At 46.0% G+C, this 12970-nt stretch overlaps 1 protein-coding gene across 3 annotated transcripts in view; it reads right to left on the reverse strand.

The window, feature by feature from the left end:
* Positions 1–2365: 2365 nt before the first annotated feature.
* The window catches only part of SLC9D1 (solute carrier family 9 member D1), a 51714-nt gene continuing 41109 nt past the window's right edge, over positions 2366–12970 (reverse strand). For 2 of the 3 annotated variants that reach the window (XM_074329562.2, XM_074329561.2), the window contains exons 11-14: positions 10329–10479; positions 6235–6314; positions 5108–5257; positions 2366–3054 (exon numbers count right to left, since the gene is read on the reverse strand). In XM_074329562.2, coding sequence (XP_074185663.1) covers positions 2941–3054; positions 5108–5257; positions 6235–6314; positions 10329–10479 — 495 coding nt within the window. In that variant the 3' untranslated portion in view covers positions 2366–2940. Of the gene's footprint in view, positions 3055–3324; positions 3500–5107; positions 5258–6234; positions 6315–10328; positions 10480–12970 lie in introns of those variants that run through there. The other variant, XM_088793656.1, reaches the window with a different exon arrangement.

Consider the following 12970-nt stretch of genomic DNA (forward strand, 5'->3'; position numbering starts at 1 on the left):
AAATTCAGGATGATGATGTGTGGGGACAGAGCCAGGAGTGCAGTTTCCAGGCTCTCGGCCTCACACAGAAAGGTGCTGGCTCAGGTAGAAAATAGCCATCAGCTGTGATTGGATGGCCATCAGCTGTGGCTAGTTGGCCGTCAGCTATAACCAGTGAGCCATTGGCCACTAACATAACTGCTGTGGCTACACTAACAGAAAAGGGGGGCTAGCAAGAAGATGGTGGCTGAGCCAGCAAGCGGCGGAGTGAGGGTTGCAGATCGTGTGGCTCCTGTTTCCTGTTTCTCCAACCCAGCCGCCAGCGAGACTGTAGTGGTATGACTCCCCTGCCTATGGCTCCATGGGTGTTCCTTTTTGTCCTCACCATGTCCTGCATTCTTATGTGGGGAGCGGGAGCAGAGACCCCACGTGACTCCCTGCATGACACGATGTGACTACCGGGCTCGTCAATCCGCATGCTTTTCCTCTGGCAGAAGTATGTACAGTAGGACTCACCCCACACGTTCTGGCCCGTCCCCCTCCCCCAACATGCACTGTCGTGGGAGGCGGCCTGCGGGGTCTCTGCTCCCCACATAAGAACGCAGGACATGGTGAGGCCAAAAAGGAACACCCACGGAGCCATAGGTAGGGGAGTCATACCACTATATTCTCGCTGGTGGCTGGGTTGGAGACACAGGAAGCAGGATCCACACACTCTGCAACCTGCGCTCGCCATCCTAACTGCAATCCGCTCTTGCAGGCTCAGCCACCATCCTCTTGCTAGCCCCCATTTGCTGCTAGCGTAGCCACAGCAGTTATATTAGTGGCCAATGGCTCACTGGTTACAGCTGACGGCCAACTAGCCACAGCTGATGGCCATCCAATCACAGTTGATGGCCATTTACTACCTGAGCCAGCACCTTTCCACGTGAGGCCGAGAGCCTGGAAACTGCACTCCTGGCTCTGTCCCCCCACACACAGAGGAAATGCTAAGAGGAGTTAGGCCTGGGGGGTGGTACAGTATGAGACGGGTTCGATGCTGGTATTTGGGAGGCAGGTGGGCTGCAGCTCGCAGGTGCAGGGGTTTGGGGGGATGGAGATGAGTGCTGAGCCTTCTGCAATCTGAGCCTTCCTCAAGTCCCCACGCTAGAGCATGAGGAGGGGAGAGCGAGGACAGAGGTTGAGAGAGGGCTTTGTGAGTTCAGGATGGGGCAGACTGGAGCACGTTTATAAATGAGAAGCACAGGTGAGTGAAAGATGAGGAGGCCAAGTCCTGGGGCTGGAAGATGTGAAGGGGGGAATGGTGGCCCTGGGAGGGATGAAGGGGGGAGGGTGGGCACAGGGGGATAGAGGTGGAGCTACCCATGGCTTCAAGGTGTCCGGATGTTCTAGGACTCTCCAAGGAGCATTCTCCATCGGGAAAGGTCTCCTAAAGGCATTTCCTCTTGTCATTCAGTGTGTATTTTTATTTTCTTCATTCTCACAGAGTGATATAAGCTCCATGTTTTGTTGAAAACTTGATGTAAGCGCATCAAATAGATTTTATTCAGTTCAACAAAATTTAATAAGCTCCTGGCTCTGTTGTGGGTGCTGGAGATACAAAAAACAAACTAAATCATATCCCAGAGGACTTCAGTGTATTCCTGCTTGCCCGGATGGGAGAAGATACAGTAATGCAGACAGGACAGGACTGCCAGATGAGCGGGCTGGGCCCAGAATACATCCCACACTGCCGTGTGTATACACTCAACCAATTCAAGGGAAGGCTCCCAGACCGTCTGTATAACTTAGAAATGAATAAAACCAGTGCTGTTATATTTTCTAAAAATAAGCACATTTATATCATCTCTCCACTGATTTACTTCAGATTCAGTACAATTTCTTTACCTTAAAGTGTTTTAATTTATATTACTACAATCCATAATTTATATTTGTAATCCATAATTACATCTAAAATGTCTGTCCCTCTACTCCAAGTATTTTGGCCAAATTGTTATGCTCTTAAAGCCAATACTTATAGGAAAACTCTGGTTTAAAGTAAATATCCCTTCAGGAAATCTTTGTAAGGATCAGGTCTTCATTTGTGTGGTTTTCCTAAAATGGGGCACATAATAACCAAAATATACTTTTAAAATTCAAAGTTAGAACTCAGGCTTTGCACATAGCACTGCATTTAATTTGGTCTCCTGGAAAATAGTGTGGTAATATACAAATCATCTCAATAAAAAAATTGGTGAATATTAGTAAAACTTAAAAATCTAATTTGAAAAATATTTTCATAAAGTTTCAATTAATTGTATTCCAATCATAAATATCTTTATTAAAAAGTGCATATTCTTGTGATTCAGAACTAAATATTTTAAAAGAATGATATACCTAATACAAATTGACATGAAAGTGTTTTATTTAAAATTGTTATAATAAAAAGCAAATAGACATTTGAAGATATTTGTCTCATTTTAGAAAACATAAGTTTTAAGGATTAAAAGTAATTTTCTGAACTTGTTGCCAGAATTAAAATTTCACATCACAGAAATGTTTAAAAACAAATATTGACCAACAGATTACAACACTAAAGTTGTACAATAAATAAAAAAGCTTTCTAATTTTTTTTTTACCAAAAAAATCATGAACTGATGAAATAACAATAGAAAGTTAACATTAATTTCAGAAAAAAAGGCACATCCAGGCAAAATAGTCAAGGCGATTTGTAAAATGCAGCGTTATGTTTATACTGTGCATGATCAGTTGAATGCAGTAAATCACTCTGGAAGATTCTAAAATATGGCAGTAGTAATTTCTAAAGCCGGGCAAAGAAGAAGATACCCTCTGCCCTTAATAGTGTATTTTGTTCCTGATGTAGAAGGCTCACAGGAATGTGCAATTACAGAACTGTCCCAAATACTTGCTTTTCCTGCATACAGGTTTCACTTTGCAAAGTTGTTTATCATCTCGGTGCCCTCAGAGGCTTGACCGCCGGTCTGGTCGCGGCACACACTTTGTAATTGCAGCTCTCCACAGCACCGGGGCCAGTAAAAGACTGAGCGTGGTCACACTCAGGATTAGGAGGTACACCTGCAACAGGTAAAACGGAGTGTCATCTCAGTATTAGGAGGTGCACACGTAAGGCTGAGTGCGGTCACACTCAGGATTAGGAGGTACACCTGCAACAGGTAAAACGGAGTGTCATCTCAGTATTAGGAGGTGCACACGTAAGGCTGAGTGCGGTCACACTCAGGATTAGGAGGTACACCTGCAACAGGTAAAACGGAGTGTCATCTCAGTATTAGGAGGTGCACACGTAAGGCTGAGTGCGGTCACACTCAGGATTAGGAGGTACACCTGCAACAGGTAAAACGGAGTGTCATCTCAGTATTAGGAGGTGCACACGTAAGGCTGAGTGCGGTCACACTCAGGATTAGGAGGTACACCTGCAACAGGTAAAACGGAGTGTCATCTCAGTATTAGGAGGTGCACACGTAAGGCTGAGTGCGGTCACACTCAGGATTAGGAGGTACACCTGCAACAGGTCAGGCGCATGTCCTCCAACCACAGGTGCATTCTTAGGTACACCCCATACAGCCACAGGTGCAGCGACATTTGGCTGTGAGGCAGACCGAGATTTGACCATCAGCGGAGACTGTCGTCGGGTTAATGCATCACTGGTCCACACAGTGGAGTCTATATAACCTGGGTGTCACCCCTTGGGCAGACTGACCCCTTGGGAGTCACTTACAGTGAAGGTATAGCCGCAGGGCAGTTTTCAGAGGGAGCTCTTGCACAACTTCCTTTCTTCAGCAATTGTTTTTGGTGCTGTTTAACATCAAGACTTATCTTACTCACACTTATGGATACAAGGAGACAACCACTTAATTTTGAATGCTTACCAGCATTTCACATGTACCGATAAAAACTTTTATATTCATTCAGCCCAAATTTATTACTCGGGAGCAGGTAGGCAGAACCAAATATTCAACGTGTCGCTTGGCAGGGCGGGCTTTATCGACATCACAACTGAGGGCGGGGTGTGTGAGGTGGGGGCCGTCAGGAGGCCCCCCCACATGGTGGCCCCACCATGTGGAAGGGAATGAGAACAGGGGCAAACCCCTGCTCTGGCTTCAGGGCTCAGGCCCAGCAAGGTCAACTGTGCTTCCACAGACATCAAGAAGGGCAAAAAGCAAAACTTAGATTGCAGAAGGGGGCTAACAGGTCAAGAAAATTAGGTTAAATAATTTATTTTGTATTTTTATGAGAATCAGTTTACGTGAGCCAACCTGATGACATGCTGAGAAGCAAGCTCTCAAATGCTCCTCAAAAATAACTTTAAATAGAAGTTACTATTTGGGAACTTGTGTGTCTACAAATCCATGATTTAAAAACATCCTGAAGTTAACTGTTTCTACACTGGGAAATACAGAAACAGCCGATTTCCACCGCCTAGGAGTCTGTACAGAAAGCATGCAGGCTCCAGCCCTGGCATGCATGCGATTTCTTAGTGAACCAACAGTTCCAAAGTAGGGAGTTCAGATTTCTACACTATTTGCTTTCACTAAACAGTAATGCTCTAATTTTAGTTACCAAATGCTTTTCTTAGTCACAGCATCAATTTGCCCTTAGATCATTCAGGGCTAATACTCAACTGAGTTGTCTGGTCCTGAAAGAATATTCAGATTTTAAATATTAAACGTTTAACACTGGGGAGCAACAGACTGCGGCATTATTTACCCCCGGGCTGGGGAGCTTTTCTTTTACTTTAGAGCCACAACCCACACCCTGAAGTCAAGCACAAAACCTCCTTCTTATCAAATTTAAAGTGACAATCATGGATCATCAAATGATATTCATCAAGTTCTAGTTCACAGACAGTTAAAAAAGGGCAAATAATACAAGTTAAAAAAAATAGAAACGAACAAAACCAGAGAGAAAAGGTAAGTACAAAATAGCAGGTGGACAAGCGCACAAGTGTACACACACACACACACACACACACACACACACACACACCTGCACGCACACACGACAGGGCATGATGCTCGCACATCAGCATGAGGAATGGCGACCAGGCCGGTGGCAAAGCGCCTGTCTGACTGTGACCGTGAGCACTCACAGAAAGCGAGTGGGGACTCACCTCCCGAGAAATGATGCCCGCTCTGCGCGCTCTGCTCCCCAGGACGAAAGAGAACTCGCTGACCTGGGCCAGCCCTGCGGCCACGATCCACTTGATGTACTGGCTGGTCTTCGGCAGCAGGAGAGACAAGACCAGCGCTGCCAGAACAAACTGCGAGAGTGGCCGTGTGTTACTGCTTACCCAGAGCCCTGCCAGCCAAGCACCCAGAAAACAGAGCCACATAAACGCTGGGGCAGCCCTCAAGGGGCACAAAGAGGGGACATACAGAGAGGCACCTCAATGCAGAAGCACCAAATAAACACAAAATGTCTGAAATAAAACCACATAAACACAAAGGCAAAATCAAGGGTGTAGGTTCCCCAGCAGAAAACAAGGCTTTCTTTCCCTTCCAAACTACGTTCACAGCATTAAATGTTATACAGCATTCAAGATGGAAATTTCAGTTTTAATGCGAGAGAAGTCTCTCTCTCATGTAGACAGGATCTGGAGGTAAGCAGCCTGGTGCTGGTGGGGCGGCCAGACCATCGTCAGGGGTTGTACCTCCTTCAGATGGAAATATTTTAAGTCAATGTTTGTCATCCGCAGAGCCAGATAGGTACAGGACAGGTAACTGCACCTTGGATTAAAAGTTATTATAACACGAGCAACTGAGTAATTTGTAGGCACAGAGAGCAGACAAGCGGAGAGCGGTGAACTAATTCTCAGTGGTCATTAAAATGTATGTCTGTCTGCATGTGTCATAAGAGAGGGGATCTGTGGTTCTTTGGATTCACTTAGGATAAAAGTCAAATTATAGCGCAAGGATTTCACTGGAAGATCCAGAAAGCTGTTTCTTCCGTCCAGCTTTCTAACTCCCAATTTGAAACATACTCAGTTCTGAGACAAACAAAGGAAAACAAACCCAAACCACCCCTCTCCTCATCCCGGCTGTGCCAGTGGCAAAAGTGGTGGGCGTCATCTCCCAGACGGGGGTTGTGTGTAAACGCTGTAGCTGGGGGCTCACGGACTCGGCATCACTAAGGGCAGGAAATTAGGCCCAGGAAGCAGTGACATGTGCTGCGTGACGGGAAAGCCACACATAACATGAACTGTACCAATCACGAGTGACTGAGAGGCAGGACGGATACCTTCATGATCACCACCGACAGAGTGAGGACCATCAGGACGGTGAGCTCGTACACCACGAAAGTGGGAAACACGTGCAGGCCTGTTAGGAAAAGGACACACACAGAATTCTTTCAGGATCACACAGTACGTCTCCCAACAACACACACCCGTGTCTCAGTGACAAATCTACAAATTCCCAAGCTCCTAATAGTTGTTTCGATACAGGATAAAGTTCTTTAAGCACGATCCCCCCGAGCCGTTCCCTGAAGTGCTCCTCCAAGCATCTGCTGCCAGCGGCTCCGGAGCCAGCTGCGCCCGGCAAAGTGGCCGGGCGGTGGGCTGCGTGGGCCTGGGCGCAGAGCGCAATCCTCCGCCAGACGTCACCCCAGGACACAGCAGAGCATGACGGCAAGCAGCTGCTAAATCTGATGTTCCTTTACGAAAACATTCTGGCCAGGATGCAAATGACTCTTCGAGTCAGAAGACAGGAGAGGAGGTTGAGTGTCCACACCTCAAGGCTGGGAGGCTCCACAGCTCGCTGACCCAGGGTGGAGCGGGGTCTCCCGCACGCTCTCGTGTCCTATATGGACAGCACTGTGGCGTGGTCGTCATCACACAGTCCCACATTGTCACAGCAAGCGCCTGGGCCCAGACCAGCGTGGGCCCTCAGCACACAGGCCAGATGACAGAGCTTTTCTTTCCCCTCTGAGGGCAGAGACTCTACTCACTCACATGCCTCCCCGCAGGGAGCAGAGCACCCTGCACAGAGCGACGATGACACCAGACTGACTGGAGCCAGTACTTAGTGACGTTAACAAAACGGAAAGAGACGAAAGCCATGTTACAATGTCTTTGCCACATATAACTTTCACAGGAGGGCAAACAAGCTATGTTACACTTTTTCCACGTATGGCCATTCATTCTTACAACAAATACCAAATGTATATTTGGGATAGCACAATGTTCAACAGGACAGGCTCTGGGCTAAAATCCAGGGTCTACCACGAACCAACTGTGGACGCTGGCACACCTCTTAACCTCTCTCTGCCTCAATTTCTTCATCTGTAGTTGTGGATCTGGGCGATGAGTGAATGCAACATGACGTGTGAAGCAGGTAACTGGTACACGATCTGTGTTAATTAATAAACACCAACTCTCGTGGTCACTGCACACACTCACTAGACCCACAGATATAAAAGTGAGCAAGGATCTAGGGCTGCAAGGTGCTAGGTTACACCTGACATGTGACAACTACCTCTAGGGCACCTTCAAGAATAGCTCTGTCACCCCCCACACCACTGCTGCTGGAGTCGCCATGAGTGAATTGCCCCCAAGATCATGTGCTGAGGTCCTAATCCCCAGTGTGATAGTATTTGGGGGTAAAGAAGGTTAAATGAGGTCACAGGGTGCAGCTCTGATCCAACAGGACTGGTCTCCTGTAAGAAGAGAAGAGACACTGGAGCTCACTCGTGCTCCCATGCCCTCACCCTCTGTGCACACACACCCCAAAGAAAGGTCATGTGAGGACCCAGCAAGAAGGTGGCCGTCTGTCTGCGAGCCAGGAAGAGTCCTCACCAGAACCCGACTGTGTGTAGATGCCTGATCACTGCACTATACACCTAAAGCTGAAGCTGAACAATAATGAATGTCAACTACAATTATAGATAGATAGATAGATAGATAGATAGATAGATAGATAGATAGTTACAAGAAGTGGAGTACAGCATTAGGAATAGAGGCAGTGGAAATGTAATGGCTGTGTGCGATGTCAGAGGGGTAGTAGATTGGGGAAGGGGGTTATCACTGTGTGAGGGATATAAATGATAAATGTCTAACTATTACACTGTTTTGTGCACCTGACACGAACAACAAAAAAAAAAGAACCCGACTGTGTTAGCACCTTTGTCTTGGGCTCCAGACTCCAGGACCATGAGAAATAAACGTCTGTTGTTTGAGCCCAAGTCTCCTAAGGTACTTGGTTATGGTGGCCCACGCTGACTGAGACTGAGCACAAAAGCATTCATAAACATAAAGAAATGAGCTGGGCTGGCTGTGTCCCAATAAAATGTCATTTATCAAATCAGGCATCAGGTCAGATGTGGGCCATGGAGCAGCGTCTGTGGACCCTGGTCCAGTGGGAAGGACGCAGATTCAAAATCTATACTGCTGCTTGCTATCTGCGTGAGCCTGGGGCCCTTACTGACAATGAGGGCTAGGATGCATGTCACTGAGGTGAGGCAGGTCCCGATTTCCACCTTGTAGAGGGGGGGCATGTGGAGTCCCACTCGTCTCCTGTCCCCCTGCACTATCCTGGGCACCACTGGCTCTCCCTTCAGCACGGACAGCCCTCCGTCACTTTGGGATGCCAAACCATCCTTTGCTGTTCAAAGGCCGCCGCTCCTCAGGAGCGCAACCTTAAGCCCTCGGTGCACCCACCCCTGTTGGTGCCAGGGCCACAGGACCCCTTCTGCTCCCCCACACTGACTGTGGCTCATGAGCCCTGAATGCAGCAGCCACATCCAGGTCTTCCAGGCAGGAGATCAATGAACGTTTGTTAAAAACGGGGACCGCACTATTCATTTGCACGTCACTGAGGTCTAAGTATGCAGAAAAGTGAAGGTGTCTCCTTCAACGGATGCCATTAACTTGTTGCTTGGACCCCTGGAACAAAAAGATTCTGTCCCTGACCAGTTAGAGAATAAAAAACCTAACTGGATGCACATTTCTCAGCTGGCAGGGAAATTAAGTTGAGTTCCCGTTGATATACTGCGTGTAAATAACCAAAGCAAAAATATGTATGATTTTTGTTTTGTTAGAAAGCATGGTTTTCAATGAATCAAGAATCTTAATTTGAGGAGTATTAAAGCAAATATGTCTATTTTAAAAAACATATGTATGGAATTTCAGTTTTTGAACAAGTGCACATTCCACGAAGCCCTAGCCGGAGAGACATGGAATGGCACCCACTCGTCAGGGTGACCCAGAGGTCTTAGGAATGGAGCATAGGACTGAAATGCAGTAAGAATGAGGTTACTGTTTAATCAGTGTTTTTAGATCTTGCTGGAAAAGAATTGACAGAAAAGAAGTCAATCATCAACCAGGAATGGAGTTCAAGGAATAAAAATTGGCAGAGCTTATTTAGCATATCGAGGGGGTGTTACCAATAGTAGAGGCAGGGGTGAAGGGGAAGGAGGGGGCAGAAGAGAGGGGATCAAGGAGAGAGGGTGAGGGGAGATGGACATGGACGCGTGCACGCACACATACGAGAAAGAGAGAGAGGATGAGGGGAGAAGGGGGCAGAGAGGAAGAGACAAATGTCCACCGAGAGGGCCTCTCTCATGGGACACAGAGGGCATCCAGTTACTGAAGCAGCTCATGAAAGGTCTTATTTCACCTTTTATTTCACATAAAGTGCGACCTTCCCCACTTTGTGCTTCTCTTTCAGGACTGATGTGGGTATTCATGGCCTTTCACATTTCCATACAAATTTTAGAATCTGCTTTTCCATGTCCCAGCCTCGCTGGGATCCCACTGAACCTGCCGACCAGTGTACAGTGCGTGAGCTTTCCCGGCGGTGAGGAGTGGTGTGAACAGGGTGGTGCCGCATAGATGCACTGGGACATACAGAGGCCGTGATTCTGACGCCGCCTGCACCCCGCCAGGACTGGCCACTCAAGAAACCCTGACAAAGTGAACTCTCCAGAGCAGCACACCTCCACATGGTCAGTTCACTTTTCTTTGTATCAAAATTAATATTCCCTCCCCAACCCCCCATTTTGATGCACTGACTTTAAGCTGTTAACCGGCTGAGCACCAGTGCCTTTCCCTGTGGCGTCATCCCAAGTGAGGGTCGTCCTTACCTAAGGGCATCGGAGCCTTTTTAATGCCCAGCTACATGTGCATCTTAGCACTGACAGAGCATGACAACCAATCAACGTCCCTTGGTCCAAATTTTCCCTCTTTTTAAATGTCTCCTTAGACTCTAGTTTTTATGGGTACTGTTTTCACTGTATAGGCTATAAATAAAAGTATGTGTATAAACAGATACCAGACGTGATCTGCAAGTGTTGAACAAATACAATTCAAACATTATGACATAAAGAAGAAAGGTTACCTATGGATGCGAAGAAAATGATAGCCAGGAAGTCACGAATAGGCTCGATGTAGGACACAATCTCCTCGGTGACCATGTGGCCTTGGGAAGAGATGAGAGCTCCAGCCAGGAAGCAGCCAAGCTCCATGGAGACATCCAACAGCTCTGTGACCTGAGGAAGACGGAAGGACCACACATCACACACACAGTGCCACCAGTTACCAACAGCCTCTGCCAAAGCAGGAGTCACACCCAAAGACGGCCTGTTAGATCTAGCAGAGCCAACACGAGAAAACCGTGACAATCAAACATTGCTGTACATCTGTGAGGTCCTCAGTGGGGCCTCTGTGGGGATGACATGAATGACCACAGGCGGAAGGTAACATCCATTGAATTAACCATACAAAGAGAAAACAGGAATCTGAAGCAATAATTCATATAGATTGCTGTGAAATTTTTGAATGAGAATATTTTTCTAAATTTATTTTAAATATTCGTGATACTTTTTTTTTTACCTTGAATCAATGAACAGCTGGACTGTGACATTAAAAAACATACTGTATAAAAAACAAAAAACTATTCCCATCACCAACTCAAACCACTTAGAGAAAGCAGGCACAGCTAATGAGCAATTACCTGGAGATGGCAGGAAACCAGAGGGAAGCATCAACGAATCTAGAAATGACTAGATTCAATAGAGCCAGATTCAGATAGAATAGTTATGGTTTATCAGGTTTCTAACTATGGTCTGTCACATGCAAAGCTTCAAACTTTTTGATGAGACATTACTGATGCAAAACAATTGGAAAGTAGCTGTTTTTTAATTTGAGACACCAAAACTATAGATGATAGCAGCAATAAACAGAAAAAAAAAGAACTTTTAAAGAAATACCATTTACAATAGCACCAAAACACATCAAACAACTGGGACTATACAACCACAGAAGTGCACAGTCTCCGCACCGAACACTAAGAAACACAGATGAGGAGCTCGGTACACTGAGGGCGTGTGCCACGCTTCCAGGCTTGGAATCATTAAAATGTCAGGTCTCCCTCAACTGTCTACAGATTCACTAAAATTACAACAGACCTTTCTCGTGTGTGAACATGGACAGGTTAAATCTAAAAACTTACGTGGACACTGGAAAGACCACAAATATAGCCAAGACAACCCTGCCAGAGAAAAAAGTTGGGCCCTACACAGGTAAGCTGGCCAGGGAATAGAGTGAGAAACACATGCATTCACACACACACTCACATGGCCTCTTGGTTTCTGACAAGGTGATCTTGCACACGTAGGGGAGGTATCCTCCGGCACACAGTGTGGGGAAAAGCACGTGAAAAAACAGATTCTGTCCACTACCTTCCATCATGTGCTAAGCTCCCCTGAAGATGGACTGTCAAACTAAACAAGAAAAATAAAGCAGTGACATTTCTAGAGGACAACACAGAGCATCTTCATGATCCAGGGCAGGCAAAGATCTTTCATGTGGAATATAAACAGTACCAACCATAAAAAAGTTGATAACTTGGACTACATTAAAATTAAGAACTTCTGTTCCTCAAAAAAAAAAAAATGCCAATAAGCAAATGAAAAGGCAAGTCACAAAATGGAAGATGATCGCAAAAATGTATCTGACATAGAATATTATTCAGCCATAAAATGGAACAAAGTACTAAAATATACTATAGCATGGATGAACCTGTGACACAAGCAAAACGAAAGAAGCCATACACAAGAGGCCACATATCATTTGATCCCATTTATATGAGATGTCAAGAACAGGCAAATCCATGGGAACAGAAAGTAGATTCGTGGTTACTACAGGATGGTGGGCAGACAGAATTGGGAGACATGGGGTTTCTTTTGGGGTGACACAAATGTTCTGGAATTGGATAGGCGTGATGGTTGTACTTACTAGCACACTTTAAAATGGTTAAAAGGCGAGTTTTGTTATGTGAATTTCATTTCAGTTAAAAGAAAAATCTGACAAAAAAATTTGCCAGATAAAAATTCCTACAGATGAGTAAGAAAATAACCAACCCCAAAGAAAAATAACCTGAAGACGCTAACAGACGCTAACAGGCGTCTTCAGGGTACACATTTTGCAGAATATATGGCATGCAAAATGCCTCAGCATCCAACACAACGTCCCCGCGGAGGGTGACCACATGGCTAAGGAGCACACGGCAAGGTGCTCACACCACCAAGCAGCAGGGAAATGAAAATCGAAACCCCGACGAGATACCACCACTACCCAGCAGAACGGCTACAACTACAAAGACGGACGATACAAATAATGGTGAGAACACAGAGAACCTGAACCCTCACACAGCGCTGATAGGGGTAGAAACCTACGGCATAACTACTTGGGGAAAACTAGCATGGGAAACGACTGAAGCGAAACATGTGCATACCCTGCGACCCAGCAACCCCACTCCTAGGTACACACTCATCAAAAATGAAAGCACATGTCCATCAAGGAACACATAGGAGAATGTGTATAGCAGCTTTATTCACGGAAGCCCCAGATGAAAACAAACCCTAACAGCTAACAACAGAAAGGATGAATTGTGAAATACTCGCATGATGGAGTATCACAGGGCAATGAATGAAGAGTCTGACAGAGGAATTATAAGAATATATGATAAGCAAAATGCCT

This window comes from Rhinolophus sinicus, chromosome 16, assembly GCF_057876585.1.
Source record: "Rhinolophus sinicus isolate RSI-liver-muscle chromosome 16, RSI-T2T, whole genome shotgun sequence".
NCBI lineage: Eukaryota > Metazoa > Chordata > Mammalia > Chiroptera > Rhinolophidae > Rhinolophus > Rhinolophus sinicus.